The sequence below is a fragment of the Siniperca chuatsi genome, linkage group LG8 (genome assembly GCF_020085105.1).
Source record: "Siniperca chuatsi isolate FFG_IHB_CAS linkage group LG8, ASM2008510v1, whole genome shotgun sequence".
Lineage (NCBI taxonomy): Eukaryota > Metazoa > Chordata > Actinopteri > Centrarchiformes > Sinipercidae > Siniperca > Siniperca chuatsi.
This window is the reverse complement of record NC_058049.1, coordinates 20,607,416-20,625,019: the sequence shown is the minus strand read 5'-3', so window position 1 is coordinate 20,625,019 and position 17,604 is coordinate 20,607,416. Positions and strand designations below refer to the sequence as shown.

The 17,604-nt window shown below is 39.0% G+C and overlaps 3 protein-coding genes across 5 annotated transcripts; 2 read left to right on the top strand and 1 right to left on the bottom strand.

Annotated features, from left to right (window-relative positions):
• The first annotated feature begins 547 nt into the window (after positions 1-547).
• atp6v0e1 (ATPase H+ transporting V0 subunit e1) lies at positions 548-3,096 on the top strand. 2 transcript variants are annotated; one of them, XM_044206384.1, is made up of 4 exons: positions 548-817; positions 1,360-1,407; positions 2,426-2,549; positions 2,716-3,096. In XM_044206384.1, the coding sequence occupies exons 1-3, from the start codon at positions 714-716 to the stop codon at positions 2,517-2,519; spliced, it is 246 nt and encodes an 81-aa protein (XP_044062319.1). In that variant the 5' UTR covers positions 548-713; the 3' UTR covers positions 2,520-2,549; positions 2,716-3,096. The 2 variants fall into 2 exon arrangements, with proteins under 2 accessions (XP_044062319.1, XP_044062318.1); XM_044206383.1 differs by having other exon boundaries at positions 557-817; positions 2,719-3,096.
• A 262-nt stretch (positions 3,097-3,358) lies between these two features.
• bnip1a (BCL2 interacting protein 1a) lies at positions 3,359-7,800 on the top strand. 2 transcript variants are annotated; one of them, XM_044206380.1, is made up of 6 exons: positions 3,359-3,595; positions 4,685-4,777; positions 4,904-4,995; positions 5,178-5,282; positions 5,523-5,641; positions 6,059-7,800. In XM_044206380.1, the coding sequence occupies exons 1-6, from the start codon at positions 3,515-3,517 to the stop codon at positions 6,253-6,255; spliced, it is 687 nt and encodes a 228-aa protein (XP_044062315.1). In that variant the 5' UTR covers positions 3,359-3,514; the 3' UTR covers positions 6,256-7,800. The 2 variants fall into 2 exon arrangements, with proteins under 2 accessions (XP_044062315.1, XP_044062316.1); XM_044206381.1 differs by having other exon boundaries at positions 4,517-4,777.
• Positions 7,468-11,250, bottom strand: nkx2.5 (NK2 homeobox 5). Its single transcript, XM_044206373.1, has 2 exons — positions 10,684-11,250; positions 7,468-10,048 (listed from the first exon to the last, which is right to left on the bottom strand). The coding sequence occupies exons 1-2, from the start codon at positions 11,033-11,035 to the stop codon at positions 9,435-9,437; spliced, it is 966 nt and encodes a 321-aa protein (XP_044062308.1). The 5' UTR covers positions 11,036-11,250; the 3' UTR covers positions 7,468-9,434.
• Between the last annotated feature and the right edge of the window lie 6,354 nt (positions 11,251-17,604).

Sequence of the window (17,604 nt, the reverse complement as noted above, 5' to 3'; positions counted from 1 at the left end):
TGGGTTTGTAAATTTGTGTTGGCATCTTGTCTTGCTCTTCATTTTTTTTAGGGTTGGACACTAAAATGAGCTTCACCTGATTAGCCTGAAGCGGATAAGGATTTGTTGAATTGAAATGCTACAAATGCATTGAAAGGAGGAAAGACCAAATAAAAGGCGACAGAAAAAAGATTAAAGTCGTGTTTTGCAGCTTGTCTCATTACAACAGGGGCCTGGTGTTGCTTGTATGGTGCCAATAATTTGGTAATTTTCCTAAATGAGCAATAGGTGTCAGGTTTTTGCCTAAAAAATACTACATAACAAAAATGTCCAAATGAAGTGTGTCTAAGGCTAAGCAACATGCTAAATATCGTGTCAAAGCATTTCCTTAAACAGTTTATGTTATTTATCCAAGAACAGTGGTCATAATCTCGATCTTTTGCAAGCTAATTTACCGGTTTCTCTCAGCTGTTATAATATCTGAGCGCTGACCTGCAGAAAACGCGCCACATTGGTCCCTGTTGCATCTTTTCAGGAAGATCAGACTTTACAAATGAATGCTTAGTGCAACACAAGGACTCGTTTAGTCCCTCCCTCTCTGGTTAATGGTCATGTGATACGTGCTGCCTTTTCTCTGTCGCACCGTGGATCCTGTCTGGACAGAAGGGAAGTTTCTCAAGTCAAAAGTTTGTACTAGTTTGTGAGATATTCTTGGTTTTAAGCAAAACACCGCCATGGCGGAACTGGGTTTTGTGATCGCCATGTCTGTGATGACCCTGTTTTGGGGTATTGTTGGAGGAGTAGTGCCCTGGTTCGTCCCCAAAGGACCAAACAGAGGGTGAGTTTGTTAGCTTCCCTTTAGCTTTCAACTGGTTAGAAAGACCTAGCTAAGTTAAGTTTTTATTGTATGTTGTCCCGTGACTCTCACTTGATACAAGTAGATGTACAGTGTATAAAGCAACGAAGCGTTTTCTCAGCGTTAACTGAACAATGTAAGAAAGTTAAACCTCGAGGGCGAACTTTACTCGCTAGCAAGTAAAAGTCAGGTTTAGCTAACTGAAGCTAATTTGACAGCCCTTCCTCCTGTGTGAGTCCAAGGAAGCTTCATCCTTTTTTTACCTTTTTAATGCTGGGGTTGTTGACAACTCTCTACAGTGAATATATATTGCCAATTTCCTTATATTTAGATCCCAAACTCAAGAGTAAATTTACTCCATCTCTGGAAAATGTGCCCACTGCAACTTCCCTTATTTGCCTGTTTGTCAGTCGCATCACGAGATCAAGCTGTTTATAAATGGCCTGTGTTGTATTTTAAAACCATGTATGCAGTCATTAAATGTTAAGTATACCACTTTTAAATGTTTTCTCCTATTCCCACAGAGTGATAGTCACAATGCTGGTGTTAACTGCAGTTTGCTGCTACCTGTTGTAAGTATTATCATCCTGGAAATGCACCAGGATTTCTTTACCATTATGTTGTGGTAGTTTTTAGAACATGTCATACCTATGTGAACATATAGCACACATTTAATCAAAATAATGGAGGGTCAGTAAGGATCAGGGCTATAATACAAATTGCTGAAATTATTAGTTGATCAGTACGTTGACAGAAAATTGTGTGGCATCTGTTTTTGATAATTGATGAAATTAAGTAATAGCAAAAATAACAAACATTCCCTTGTTCCAACATCTCAGATGTGATGATCTGCTGCTTGTCTTTGTCTTATGTGATAGTAAACAGAATGTCTTAGTATTTTGAACTGTTGCTCAAACATAACACAACAATTAAAGATGTCGCCTTGGGAAATATAACAGGCATTTTTTACTATTTTTCATAATTGTTTTGACCAAATGATTAAGCAAGAAAATAAGTGGCAAATTCGTCAATAATGAAAATAATCTTAAATTGCAGTTCTAATAATACACATTGTAAATAATAAAACAAATAGAGTACCTCTTTTCCACAAGTCGACATTCATTTGTGTAGCTGAGGCTGTGGAGATTGATCGATCTAATTGGTGTTCAGTTGTTTACTCCATATTAATTTGTGTGCATTACGGTCACAGTACTGTCACAGGAGTTAATACTGTTTCGCATGTAGTTTTTTTCCCTATAAATTATTTATATTCACAGTTAGGTGCATATGGGGTCATGTTACATGTCAGAAAAGAGCACAGGAGACACAGAGTAGTGTTGCAGCCGAGGGAAGTTGCTTCCCAAAAGCCCTCCGTTTGATGCTGTGTAGAATAACCTAATAATAATCATCCTAACCACTGGATGTTTTGTCATGACAAATGTGGGCCTTAATTCAGAATTACATTTTATTTTAAAAGACGAAATGACCCACAGCACTGAGCTTTGAAGGATGTGTTTTGAAGTGCACAGTTTCGTTGCTGAGTAATTTGGTATTGACGCACATGAGCTTAATATCGTTTCTGTCCATCAGCTGGTTGATAGCAATTCTGGCCCAGCTGAACCCACTTTTTGGGCCGTCTCTGTCCACTGACACCATCTGGTACCTGAGATATCACTGGCCTTAATTTACCCTTCCAGGACTCCTGACAATGCAGGTAAACGTCTTCCTGAAAGAGGAAAGTATTGAACCTACATTTTGATGTAGTACCTATTATGCTGCTTATAGATACTGGACTTATACTGTATGTAGCCTATATATGATGTGTTTTAGTGCTTGGCTTGATTTTTCTCTAAAGCTGTGTTTATTGTAATTCCTCTCAGCAGGGGTGGACCGGACACTGTTGCATACCAATACTCACTCAATGCAAAAATCATTCCTTCTGAATCGCCTTAAACTCAGACCCCTGTGTGATTTTTGAGTGATGCCCACACTGGTGCCTTGTACAAAAATGAATCCCAAAGGACTCCTGAGCGATCTCACTGAATGTGCTTAACTTAAATGAAAGCAACCTTCACTTTGTGTTTGGTTGATATATTATGTATATTGTGTTTATTGCTGTTGTTGATATGAATGACCTTGCCTTTAAATCGTTGATGTGTGGTGTGTTTGATGTGATCACTTTTTGTCTGGTAATATTAGCGATGGATGCAATCCATTTGATAGTTGTTAATTAATAAACTAATAACTCCATTGGTCCATAACTTTTGTGTTTTGTTTTGCCTAATTTATGAGCTCATGACCTTTGCCAAAAGTGTTGACTGTAATTTTCCAAGTAAATTATGTCATTGATATAGATTTAATAATAATTGATCCTCATTATGTTGACATGTAACAAATATATTCAGACAATTTCATAATAAGTTGAATGGGCTGGTATTAAATGTTCTTTGCGCGTCATTTCAGTTTTATTTTCTCTGGGGGGTTTTCATAGACTATATCTTTCTGTATATTAAATGCATTTAATTATTTTATATACAGTCTATGGTTGTTAATTATTCATCATTTTATATACAGTCTATGTTTCTTTAATACCTTTTAAAATGTGTCAGTTTGGTTGTAAGGCCGAAGTGCAAAACAGGCTTCCTGTTTGCCGTAGTTTGAGTCGTCTACGTTGGCAACATGGCGTCCTCAGATGTCCACGTCCGAATATGTGAACAAGAAATACTCAAATATGACTTGGAAATCAAAGCTCTTATCCAGGTGCGAATATTTATTTGGTAAGATTAGTTAGCGCTACGTTACGACACGCTGGTTTTTGAGCTTGTCGTGTAAGGGAATCGTGTTGTTGTCAGATAGCTTTTATGCTACATTTCGTGTTTCCAGCTGCAGTCAGCCGGTGTACCGACAGTTGGAGCCGCTGTCAAGCTGAGCTGCAGCTACCAGTGCGGTCAAAGTGCGTTAACGTATCTCTTTAAGTCAAAATGGACTGCCAAATGTGCTTACCGACAAGTTAAGGTATTAAATCAAGTGGGAAATCAAAGCTGTCAGTAAAAGGACAGGATAACTGGACTACCAGTAACGTAATCATAAATTGGCCATAAAGAAAGGGAATTCAAATTGAAATTGATTTCCGGTAACGTTAGGATAAACGTGCATGCTTTAAGTAAGACTACTCTTTATCAAGTTTAGTTACCTTTTTCCCACTAATTACTACTTTTATTTTCTTTCCACACCTTGTTTTTAAGCGTATTTGTAATATTGTATTTCCCGTTGATATCTTCTTAACTGAATTACCTAGTGCAGAAATGTATCGACTAGTCGATTACAGAAAATTAATAAACAATTTTGATAATAAGAAAATAAAAATAAAAAATTCTCTTTTCTGTGTTCCACATCATCTAGTATTCAGTACCTTTCGTTTTTGAACTGTTCATCAGATAAAAACAAGGACTTTGAAGGCCAGACCTCTTTTGGACTGTGGGAAATTGTGATTGGCGTTTTTCACCATTTTCTGACATTTTGTAGATGATAATTGATTATCATAAAGAATAATTGACAGATCAGTTGATAATGAAAGGAGTCATTGCAGGCCTAGACTTGCTTTATAGGCTATTTCAGCCCATTTGGTAGCCCCATGTTGACACATTATTCCTGACACAACGATGCACCTCTTACTTCCAGTGAGCTCCACTGGTGGTTCATCCTGGGAGAACAGCTCAGAACGCGTACCGTCCAGCAGTGTTTCTTTGCAGTCACAAAGGAGAACAACATGTTGATACCAGTAACTTCACCTACCAATGATATAGAAGGCATGTGCCTATCTCGTCCTTGTTTTTGATGTCTCACCAGGATATTAATGAGTGCACAGGCCCTCAAAGCAAGCTGACAGAACTGAACGCAGATGTGAAAAAGAGTTTCCACAATCTCAGATTGCGGATTCAGGTAAGAAACGCTATTTGTGAATATCTCTGCAAACATGACAGAACCCCGTTATAGGCTGTGCATCAACCACTTGCACTTGGTTTTATGACAATAGAAGACAATTGTGCTATTTTGTTTCTTTGACAGGATTTAGAGCAGATGGCTATGGAGCAGGACAAAGAGTCAGATAAGCAAGCTTTGGTCAGTCAGGTAGAAGGACACAGAAAACAAATGCTGAGGTAATGTCTTTAGATTTAGATATTCTACCATTCGCTGGCTTTTTAAAATGTGAACTGTTGTGTATTTTGGCACATTTCTGTGTTGATCATGCTGCCAAACTGGCGGGGGAGGAGCATGGGAAAATTGCCTCATTGCCTGAAATTGTTTTTTTTTTTTTTTTAATTTATGACTGTTTTTGCAGTAACCAGACAGTTTGGAGGAAAGCCAACCTGGCCAGCAAACTGTCCATAGACAATATGGAGAAGCAGGCACTTCTTAATGTAGCAGACAGTGCTGTGAGGCAGAGGTGAGTTGACAATGTGCTTTACTTGTTAGAAGCTCAGTCTCATAAATGAGAGGCATTCAGAGACAGGTATCGGCTTTATGACTTGGCAAAGTATTTTTCAAACAACATACTTAATCCTATATGTTGTAACTAGAAAAAATATATAGTTTTTTCATCTTTCTTTTCCTTTTATAGCGTACATTTAATTCGCAGTAGGACATTTATATCAATAGTATCTCTTGTTTTGTATCTCTTTCTCAGGAAGATGACCAAAGAGGGTCTGGCTCAGACAACCAGTGACATTACAGAGAATCTTATGAGCATCAGCCGGATGATGGCGCAGCAGGTTAAGCAGAGCGAGGACACCATGACGTCACTGGGTTAGTGAAGGAAACACCTGATGTAAAGAGTGTGTCAACAGTGTGATTTTGCTAAATTCCTAATTATGTTTTTATACCATGGGCATATATCAGATACATAAAATATGATCGTCCACTTAGTTTTGTTGATTCAGATTTAAAAGGCATGAAAGCGGAGCTGCTTCTGTGCTTGTTTACTGAGCCTCCTATTTTATCGCTGTGTCGCCATGGTTACATACTGTAGGTTGATTAAAAACTTTGAGGCCACCGATTTTAGAAGACTAATTAACTTTAACCAATTTACGGTACAAAGTTAAACTGTTTTAATGCACACTCTCTAAAATGACTATCTATTTATATTAATTATGTGTGTGTAACCCCTGCTGTCCTTTCAAGAAAAGCTTTTGTGTTGAAAACAGTTTTCTCTTTTGTTTGAAGCAACCTCCTCAAGGACAATCCAAGAGACCAACGACGAATTTAAGACCATGACGGGGACCATCCAGCTCGGGAGGAAACTCATCACCAAGTACAACCGCAGAGAGCTCACAGATAAACTGCTCATCTTCCTGGCTCTCGCCCTCTTCCTCGCCACAGTTCTCTACATCCTTAAGAAGAGACTGTTCCCCTTCCTGTAGACCAGGTACCTTTTTTGAGGAGCTCTTGAATTACCACATACAGAACTTTCCATGGTCAGCGCAAATGATTTAAACAACTCTGAATGCTGCGTGTCATATTACACACACACACACACACACATTACACATGAGTGTCTGCTCCGTGGAATGTGGACTGTTCACTCTGCTGAACTGTGACGCTGCTGAGGGTGAAATATTGTCTACAAAGACGAAGATTAACCTACACACCTATAGTTCCATGCAGTGTTATTGAATCTTTAGTTAGTGTGACAGTAATGCTGTGTAATGCTTTTAATGAAATCAGTTGTGAGACGAGATGGACGACCCATATTAATCTTTTGTACATTCCTATGGAAGATATCCAGTATGGTTTTTGTTTATATATATATATATATTATGCACACGCAGATTCTTAAAGTACAGAAAGTAATTCTCAGACACCTAAAATATTAGCTGTCGGGTTGCTTCAGCTGTGAGTGCAGATCATATGCTGACTTCAGTAAAACTCCTGTTTATGTATGACACACAATGGCTTCTTGAGATTAAAAAAAATGTCTAAGGAAAATAATGTAAACAGAATTTCAGTATAATCTGATGAAACAAGTGCCACTTTTCATATCAGTTCAACAAGCTTTTATTGGCATGCATGTCATTAAAACAATATTATAGTAGTATACAATACTATTAATTACTATTATTCAGTAGTAGTATTAAATAACGCATATTTTGGGAACAACACTAGGACTTAACAAACAAACATGTCTGTGTAACAGAAAGGGGACTTCTTCATATATTCCTCACTAACTGCAGTTTTAACCGTTTTCAGCACTTGATATCACAAAGTTGCTATGGAAATGACGTACAAGCATTTTGTGTAATTGTTATTTAAAACGATGTACTGTATAATTACTGTAGGGTATAATTTATTACAGCATTGTAATGACTTGATGCTATTTTTTGGGAGTAGAATATTGAAATGGCTTTTAACTTGGATACGACTGAAACCCAACTGCAGTCTCTCAGTTTGTGTTTCACTAGCTGGGTAATCAGAGCAGTGCTTGTACTTGTATATGTGCACTTCAGATTGTCCCTATGTTCAGTTAGCATGTAAACCAGGGGAAAAAAAAAAAACTTTTTTCAAAGAAAAAATGTGCACACTTCCCTCCATCTCTGCCCGTGTTAGCTTGGCTCAGGTCTGCAGCGGAGCAGAAAAGCTCTGTGGCAGAGATCGCACTGGCAGAGATAGAGCAGCATGCATCCCTGCCTTTCTTCAGATAAGACCCGGAAAAGCAGATTATTCCGACCCGTTTCCCTCTCCCTTTCCAGTGTGGGTGGAGGGTGAGAGGGGATATTTTTAGGTTTGTGTGGTGCCGTTATCTGACGTTGCCTTTTCAACACCTCGGAGGAGAGGGTGGCCAGAGGAGCTACATGACCTTGCTACCCTTTCTGCAATTGCCTGGCGTTGTCATTTTGTTTAATATATGTAAATGTTGTCGGTACTGATTATCAATAAATACAAAGTCTTCTGGCTTGATGTTTGACATGTTTCTGTGTTTGTGTGGGTGTATTGTTTAAATTGAGATAGAAGACAACAGAGCGTGTGTGTGGAGAGACCTGAGAGATGCCTAAGCATCTCTTACTTGTGTAAAGTGGTGGCAGTTGGGCAGAGCCCGTTCCTAGCCTGTTCATATAACTGCACACTTAGACAAGGCCTCTGGCTCTCTGTCAAGCAAATTGGACTATTCTTGCATTTAGCACCGTGATAGTGTCAATCAAGTGTTTGGGTTTGTATCTGGACAAGTGGACTGGGGTCTCAGGGGAGCGTACACGGCACCAAAACTGATGGTGTAAACAAAGGAACCAGACAGAGTCATGTAGTAATTTCTACAGCTGAAAGGAGCTTTGTTCAGTTATGTATCTCTGTATTCTCAAATAAAACACAGTAATGACTTAGCCAAACAGAGAGAGTTTCAAAAAAAGAAGAGTCTTTAATAATCAAGTATACTGTCCAAAAATAGATAAATATATTGGATCAGGTAAACATCTTGAATTTGTCATATTTACAGAGAAAAGGTGGTTGGCTTTCAGGATGGGTTTTGACAGATTGTATAGAAAATGCTTGTACAATTAATGAAAATCAAAACGTTTGTAGTTCCATAGATTTAAAAAAAACAAAACAACAACAACAAAAAAACAGCATGTCTTGATCAGCAGAATCTGATTTAAAAACATTGAATTAATACAGGTCAAGGTCATGGCTCACAGCCATCTCTGTCCAGGCGACTTTAAACTTGTGTGTAGATTGTACATGTGGCTGACAGCGGGTTGTAAAATGTGTAAACTTTTAACAACCTTTTAACCTTGTTTAAGCATATTGAGGGAAGCTTCCTAATAGCCACTTGAACATTTTAACCAGACACAAACCATATGAGGGTTGTAGATGTTGGGCTCCTTTATGAGGATCTACTGTAAAAGCGATTCAACCATTATGTGACCCAGAGGCATGGGTTATATATCGTTGTAATTATAGTTCACTATTACATATTATATACTGTAGACTTTATCTAAATGTATTTTTCAATGATTTAGGGATTGATGGTCAGAACCAAACCAGAGCCAGTTATTACATTAAACAACTTTGAGCCATTTGAATTAAATAGTTGCATGTCAGCAATATCAACAAATAATAACAATAATAGCCTATAAATAATTAATCATTTCCATAGCTTAATTGTTGCAATTAGGTCGTATTTTTCGTGGTCACCCACTGAAATAACTGTCTGATTTTTATAGGTAAAAATATTTAACAATCCACTTCGCGGCATGGTGTCAAAAAAAAAAAAGAAATTAAATAAAATTAAAATAGAAAATGTTCAGGCAAATTTAAAATAACATTTAGTCTAAATGACTGTGGTTGCGAAATGTGTTTTTTTTTTGTTTTGTTTTTTTTTTTACCCCCGCTCAAATTACATGTCTGTGCGCTAATGTCACGAAAATAAATACAAATGTAGGCTATTCAGACAAAAACTGGTGCTGAAAACTAAAACGAAAAACTACCAAAGGTAAATTATTAAATATAAGAAAAGTTACACAAACTCGGTCTTGACACATTTTAAAATGCATGCAGTCAGAAAAAAAAACCCTGTTAAATTGAATAACACGAGTATTTGATATTTTGTCTACCATGTCCTAATGCCATGTAACGAAGACACCCCATTACTGGAGGAAAATGTGTTCTGGACATTATTCAGGTCCCCTACCCCAAAGTTCATGTAATTCCCGTTGTTGGAGGACCCTTGCATAGTTTGCATTGTGGCTGCGGGATAATTACAGGCATAGTTTGTGTTGCAGCCGGGGCTGGTGTAGTTACTGAAAGCTGGATAGTTGTTGTAAGTGAAATGGTTGATGTGACCCATACTGTAGGAGGGGTTGTAGGTGGTTGTGTCTGCCGCCAGGCAAGGCTTCCCGTCCCGCACCAGCACCGGCACCGATACCCTTCTGGGCGGCGGCAGAGAAACCATCTCCAGGCTCTGGTCCTGCCTCTGCCGCTTGCACTTGTACCTCCTGTTCTGGAACCAGATCTTCACCTGGGTCGGGGTGAGTTTGAGCACGCCGGCCAGGTGGTCTCTCTCCGGGGCGGACAGGTACCTCTGCTGCTTGAAGCGGCGCTCCAGCTCGTACACCTGCGCCTGGGAGAAGAGGACCCGCGGCTTCCTGCGTCTTCGAGGCTTGGGTCGGTCCGGATCCTCGGGTTTTATGTCCAACACAGGCTCGGTCGGAGGACTGAACTCCTCTGATTACACCAGACAGAGAGAAAAGGATGAAAATGAATATCTGCAAATGTCACTTCTTACAGAGGGCTAGATGGATATTTATTTTAAGAGTTCGTTATTTTTACAACTGCTGACAACACCAATAATACTACTAATAATAGCATGATATCATATAACTGTTATGTTGTATCACATTACATAGTATTGTTAATTTGCTTGTGCCAATTCTGCCAAGGCTGTTGGTTCAATTCCCTTAGCCAGTCATGATGCATTGATTGTAAGCTTTGGAAAAAAAAGACACACGTAATGTACACAATTTACACACGTAACTGAATAACTTAATGTAATCGATCTTATGTTTGCCAATGTAACTTTTGTAGTCTTGATATTGATTTTTTTTCTACATTTCATAAATCTTAAATAGCTCTAGCAGGCCTACAAGATAATGCTGACCATCAACTCAACTTACATTTAAAAAAAAATCCAGTTTCAAAGCCTGTATCCAGTGTAAAGGCGGTTCTTATATTAATGCTTATTGCTGTTTTGGAGTTGCTTTTGGAGCATCTGTTGCGTTTTGCGCAAATCAGAGAACATGAGCCTGTGGGCCTCACTCTGCAGGCCTGCAGAATAAAATTTTGTCCTCTCATCAACTCACCTTTTCTACGTTTTCCCTCAAACGCATCTGATTTCCCATCCTTAACTATATCCATCTCCATTAGGGATTTCCCATAAAAGGTAGTAGCAAAGTTGAGTGCATTGCCTCTGCTGGCTCTGGACTCGTGGAGGTCTTCTCCAAACAGCGATGCGGCGGCGGCGGACGACATGTCCCGGAGAGGCTCCTGCTTCAGGCGGGCCAGCATGCAGGAGGTGGAGGGGGAGGTCGACACGGTGCAGCAGTCCATACGAGAAGATACGTCCAGAGAAGACACCATAACGTCATGACTCTGCTCCAGGTTTAATATATCCTTTACAGAGAAGGGAGTGGACGTGCTGGGGCTGGGAAACATTGCCAAGAACTCAAAAAGTAACCTATTAACCTGTCATATAGAGGTAACAAAAAAGACGTTAACAAACTTGCTCTCCTTCCTGGTAATATTTACTGGATTTAAGTATTAGTTTGGTATAGCAGACGGATCTTGAGTGAAGTGTGCATTTTGAATGTCAACTCTGTCTCCAAACTTTTTTTCTTGGCCTCCCTCTCCTCCCGGTGACGCAGGGAGGGAGGGGGGAGCCAGTGGGACCCTCTGTATGGAGCCACTGGTACTCCCATTTCATGACGTAAAGTAATGTCTGGTATATGCTAGGGCTGATGCTGCTTATAGGCCTGTATGTGTTCAATCACTGCAAATATACCCAACATACACCAGCCCAGACCTTCTCTTTCCAAAGCGGATTAAGTTGTTAGAAATATTTGCTTAAATCATTTTCTTTATCCTGGTGGAAAGATATATCTTATTCTGCCTCGGTTTAGTTTTGATTTATAAAGTTAATCAAGTGAAACTAAATAAATGACTTGTTAGATGGATATTTTTCAGTGTTGCAGTAAACTTTTACGTACAATGCAAATGCATTTCCAGTTAATTATACAATCCCAGCATTTGGGCGGATGTTTACACACATCTTCAAGTACCAAGAGAAATTATTTATCTAACTTTGCAATTATGTAATAACGACTAAGGAGACCAAGCTTGCATTATTGAGGCTCCTGAGGGGAATTAACAGGGGTTAATGTGTCTGATAAGCCTGATCGTGCGCGTGCTTGCATTTGGGGTGTCGGCCCGTCCCCTCATCCGACGGGAAACGGAGCAGACAAGCTTCAAGAAAGAAGGGAGCAGACAACATGTTGGGACCCTGAACACGGAACCTGAAACCAGGAGCGACACACTCTGCTGTCTGCCTCCAAGAGATTCTGGAGCCACTGTCTGCGTTATCAGGACGTGATAACAGATGACAACAAACCTGCACACACACACACACTCTCCCACCCACGCTGCAGGCCAGGTTATCCTAAAGATGTGTCATATATGACACCAAAGATTTAACCAATAAAACAAACAGTCCCATTTTATTGCTTTTACGCTTTTAATTTTGCCATTTCGATGGCTTTTTGTTCAACTCAGACAAGCAGTCCGCTTTAAGTCCCAATGAACAAGACACTCCTGTCACCTCCAGCTGTGCATTCTTTAGCACAGATAAACGAGATGGTGTCAATTAAACACACAATCAGTAATTTATAGATTAACAATAACAACGTACAAATCATTTCGCCGGGCAGCAGTAAAATGGAGACAACTGTGCGTAATGACGCATAACCTACACGTGTTTCCCCCCGCGCGGCTGGCACTAAACCTGCTATTAATGCCTGTGGAGACGGTCACAGGAGACAGACAGTATTATCGTTTGTTTTATCTTCAGCGTTTAGCACAGCCACGGGGTAAATGGGTCCCCCTGTCTCCGACATAGCGATGGTGTTTATAGTTTTAAAGACTATTTGTGCGCCTCGCGAGCTGATGAATGGCCGTAAAATCTTTCTTAGGCGCAGTGAGAGTCAACACTGGCCCGGCTCTTGCTGTAATAATTGGCGAAATAAAGTAAACGCCCGGAGGTGGGGGGGCGACACGAGACCTGGGAAAATGTTTTCATCATGATTGATTTCCATGGGCCTTGCGCTGTTTGACTGTAATGTTTCCCTGTTTTCTGTCATTAATTGCAAAAAGAAATTCAGAAATTCAAACGATTTCTCCCGTGAGATGATAAGTCATCCACCAACTTAAATAAGTCTTCAGTTCTACCGGATGGTAAACTATTGAGTCAACTGTAAATTGAACATGACAGGTCTGGCATGTGTTTCATATCCCTAATGCTTCGTCCGGCAGCAGCCCTGCGGTCCCCTTTGACCTGTCTTTCTGCAGCACATCTCCAACTCAGATAAAGCTTCAGATAAGGTTGCTTAAAAACTTCCGCTGCACGAACGTGTGGGTATTTTGAGGGTTGCGTGTCGGAGTGAGGAGCCTCTCAGTGTGTGTGTGTGTGTGTGTGCGTGTGTGTGACTCAAATTAAAATTGTTGTCTCTTGCCTCTGCTTTAAAATGGGCTGGTATTCTCTGTCCTGGAGGCCTTTTGGTGGTTTAGACCCATTAACTGTTTAGTGATTAGACTAATTAATACGCAACGGGCTCATTAGGATATAATCCGGTTACGAATGACATAGCAAACATTTTACACTTTCTCCACAAGAGCTGGCTAGCCTCATTACCTGTTGAACGTGTCAGTGGTGGACAAAGTAGACCTAAAACTATATCTAGATCTATCTAAAACTTTCTTGCATTCAAAACTTTGTGTATGCAAAAGTATACAAGTTGTAAAATGTTACTCATTCACAAGAGTGGCCTTATGTTGAATTATGGATGCATTATTAATGACTACAAGCTGTATGTTTTAGGTCCAGCTGGCTTTAGCTGGAACTACATCAAATACTACTGGCTTGTTTAAAGTGTTTTACCTCATGTATATATATATATATATATATATATATATATATATATATATATATATATATATATATATATTATATATGTTATTGTGTAATCTTAAATTGGAAAGTAACTAAAGAAGTGAGTAAAAAAATCCAACATTTCAAGTGCCTCAAAATGTTGAAGTACAATACATGAGTACATGTAGTTAATTTCAACCCCTGATACATTGTTGAGAAGCTTAAAGAGGAAAAAAACAACACATACAAATGGCAACACATGGCTGCAATCCAACAATAAAATATAAACCAGAAGATTAAAAGCATTAGAAAACATACACATACATATACATGAGCACATTAATACATATACTTTATATATACACAACAGATACACAAATATATGTGTGCAAGCCGATATATAAACACATACACATAAACACATGTTTTTTAGTATTTAACATATACATATATATACACTTATACATATAAACACCAATGTACATGAATGTACACACAGACATACAAATATAATAATATGTTCATGCATATGGCAATAAAATAATGTATAAAACATTAGAATAACTTGAAATGAAATAAAACATTTTTACTTCATAAGAAAGAGAATGGGAATTTTAAGAATTGAGATTAAATGAGGACGCACAGTCAGCTGGCCTGACTAGGCAGGCTCCTCCAAAGGCTCCAGGCTCGAAAGGAAAAAGCTCATTCCCGATGCCTTTAATCTGGAACCTGGGACGGCCAGCAGGGCCTGTTTGAGGGGCTTATAACACATATAAGACAAATCTGTAAAAACTCTAAACTTTATTGGCAATTTCTGAAAGCAGTGATGTGCTCTGTTCTTATGGATATATCAAGAGTCTGGCTGCTCCGTTCTCATGAGACAATAATGTCGATAAGAGAAAGTCCCACTGTCTCATCTGTAGAAGTGATAAAGGCTACGTTTTTAAAGTCAATTTTTCTCTCTGGTGGACAATACGATTGTACTGTATTCTTTTCTGAAAAAAAATGTCATCAGACCAATTTGTCAGATTTTCTAGACATTACATTTTTCAGTCAAATGGAAACTTTTTTATAGTTTAAGGAGACAAGAAGAGGAAGAATCCTAACACAACACTGTTACATTTTTACACAAAATCAAACATAAAATCATACAGTGCTGCAAACATACAACACCAACAAAAGGAGAATATTATAAGGAGAATCCAACAGTTCAACAAAAAAATCCATCAATGTTAATATACAGTTTAATGCAAACTTGTGGACCAATACAATGCTTCAGCTATTTTCTGTCCAAGAGTCCAAATGGGAACTATATTGAAATGCAGCAATCATAAAAAAGAAAATATGAACAGCCTATCCTAAAATTCAATTCAGCAATTCAATTTTGAAGTTAAATTAATTCAATAATGGGATTTATCTCTTTTTGAATGAATTGTCTGACGTGACACAGATACATTTCTATGAAGAATCTGGTAAACAACTGAAAAACCTACATAATTCTGAGGATATCAGTCAGTTTTTTTCCTGCACAGTAAGTTATCATTTATTTTAAAAAAAAGAAGCAATTAAAATAAGAGTTTCCTATTTTCAGCAAAAATGCAGATTACCTGCCACTGTCATTGAAGCAGCTTCAGCCCGACCTGCATTTTAACAGCAATACAACTTACAAGTTAACTTAACTTACTATAAATACTGACTGGACCTGAATTAAATTACCTTCAAATTAAACATAGACCTTTAACTAATTCCCACTATGGTCACATCATAACATCAGACACCACAGCTCTTGTGTGACCCAGCATACCTGTAGCCCGATACATTGTAAGTTCATATCACCACCTGTTTTTCCATCTCTCTTTTCACTCGTTCACTATTTATTGTATTTCCCAGTATACTTCTTTATTCCCCCACGTATCAGTTAATGGTCGATACTGTCCAATTTGCTTTCAGTCCAAGGTCAGGCCTTGGCAACTATTCTCACGCTGTGTCTCCATCTCTGCTGCACCCTGGATGTTTCATATAATATTAGTAACTGGGGTGCGGCTATCATGAACTGACTGATGTGGTTTACTGGCCGATGAGTAAAATCTCTGGCCCCTTGGCCCTCTCTACCACTCCCTTTTGAGTTACACCACCACCATGTGGCCATTGCAAGATCACACCCAAACTTTGGCTTAATCCATTGTACATTTGCTTTCTTGATTATGATGACAATGTGGATATTTATTATAATTTATTTAATTTCATGTATCTGTTTCATTGTCTATTTAGTTCTATTGACTAATATTGTTAATCACATTAATTTTGTTAATTTCATTCCTTTCATTCATTGTCTATCATAATCGGAATTGTGATTTGGCAACACATGTCAAATGTGATGCCAATAAAGCCTATTGAATTGAATTGAATTGAATTGAAAATTGAATGGTGGTGGAGATCATGTTCTGGCAAAGATCATTCAGTGGTCAGCACACTGTATCATTTATTGCGTGACATAAGCATCTGCTGATCCCAGAGTCAGGTTGTTGTAATTTGAAACTAACTGAATATGGCAGTGATGTCGAGTGCCATCTGTCTGTGCATCATTTGTCTTGTCTGTGATGGAGGGAGCAGCATTCCCTTCATCTACCCTCCATCCCCTGCCTCCTCCCGCCCACCTCCCCACCCCTCACACGCATTCCCCAGGTCATGTTCACAGGCTTGGCAAGGCTTCACACGGTCTTCTGCTGGGTTCAAGGTGATGTTAGGGCCCCCGGGGGACATAAGAGGATGCTTCTTACTCTGTGCCTGCTTTAGTTTTGTCTACAGCTGATGTTTGAGGTCAGTGGTAGGATACTGCTGTATTGTAGCACATGAGCTGATGAATGGATTTTAAGGGACAGGTTGTACCCTGTTGACATATGCAAACTGGATATGAAACAAGGATTTTAAAGGGGTACTCCAGTGATTTAGTATTGTACTTTCATAAAGCTGGAAATTGAAGCAGCAGAGGCCGAGATCTTCTGAATTTTAGTCCTCAGTATGAGTCAAGCTTCAGAACCACTGTTTGCTACGTTTCCTGTAACTCAACTTTTATTAGACCTTCCCTGTCTGTACCTGGCTCTAACTAGATGGTGAATCAGAAACAAATTAAATCTGAAGATTTGGAGTAATAGGACACCTGAGTTGTATCTCTCCTGGCATAGAAGTACAGTGTCGTGATGATGAAGTGTAAAAGCACCCCAATCAGTTGTGACAAATTTTTTACTAAAAGGGTGTCTATCCTCGCTCCTCTGAACAGAAATAAGCAAACTGAGACATCCTTGACAATGGCCGATCAGATCAATTTCTCTGCTCACCTGAGAAGCAAGGAGACATAAAATAAGGCAAAGCACCAACTGAAGTTTCAAGCACAACCCGAGATTACCCTGATGACATCACCTGGGTTACTTTCTCAGACTTTAGAAAGTTCCCTCAAGCTCCCTAATCCATTGTATAGGCCAACCATGCCAAGTGAACTGACCTCTATGTCTAAAAGTTAATTTCATAAGTTCCTCTCAGTAGGTTGCCGTTTCGCTGCATGTGTACAATGTTGTACACGTTTGACTGTTGCACTGTAGGAATGTAGCTAGAAATGATTGCTCCTCTGAAAAAATATGTCTTTAGTTCTTCTGGTATTTTAGTTGGATTATTGTTTGCGTCCACCTGTGCAGGGACTACAGATGGAAATTAGTTAGTAGCTAAATCTGGCACAATACATCTCTTCTTCTTGTATGAGATCGATGTTTTTTGTACATGGCCCCTGACAAATAAATGTAATAAACTGATCTAAACTTAACTCAACAACATATCTCAGTGTGTACACATCAAGTGCAGTGTAAGTTACTGCATCAGTCTGCATATTGCTTTTGTTTAGTCAGTACACAAATTGGCCAGAGGAGGGCAGCATCACACAGTAGTTTACTAACTCTCCTACAGTAATTCCTCAAACTCATTATGTCTTTTTGGATAAAAGAAACATACAGAGATACACAGAGACATTTTTCCCATCTGCAACTCTCTGATGGAGATGGGAAATGCCACTCTTGCGTTCACAACAGGTGAG

Coding starts and splice junctions, on each gene's coding strand:
- bnip1a (XM_044206380.1), top strand. CDS start 3,515: ATGGCGTCCTCAGATGTCCACGTCCGAATATGTGAACAAGAAATACTC. Junction 3,596..4,684: donor AAATCAAAGCTCTTATCCAG/GTGCGAATATTT, acceptor ATGTCTCACCAG/GATATTAATGAGTGCACAGG. Junction 5,283..5,522: donor GACAGTGCTGTGAGGCAGAG/GTGAGTTGACAA, acceptor TCTCTTTCTCAG/GAAGATGACCAAAGAGGGTC.
- atp6v0e1 (XM_044206384.1), top strand. CDS start 714: ATGGCGGAACTGGGTTTTGTGATCGCCATGTCTGTGATGACCCTGTTT. Junction 818..1,359: donor CCCAAAGGACCAAACAGAGG/GTGAGTTTGTTA, acceptor CTATTCCCACAG/AGTGATAGTCACAATGCTGG. Junction 1,408..2,425: donor GCAGTTTGCTGCTACCTGTT/GTAAGTATTATC, acceptor TCTGTCCATCAG/CTGGTTGATAGCAATTCTGG.
- nkx2.5 (XM_044206373.1), bottom strand. CDS start 11,035: ATGTTTCCCAGCCCCAGCACGTCCACTCCCTTCTCTGTAAAGGATATA. Junction 10,049..10,683: donor TGAGGGAAAACGTAGAAAAG/GTGAGTTGATGA, acceptor TGGTGTAATCAG/AGGAGTTCAGTCCTCCGACC.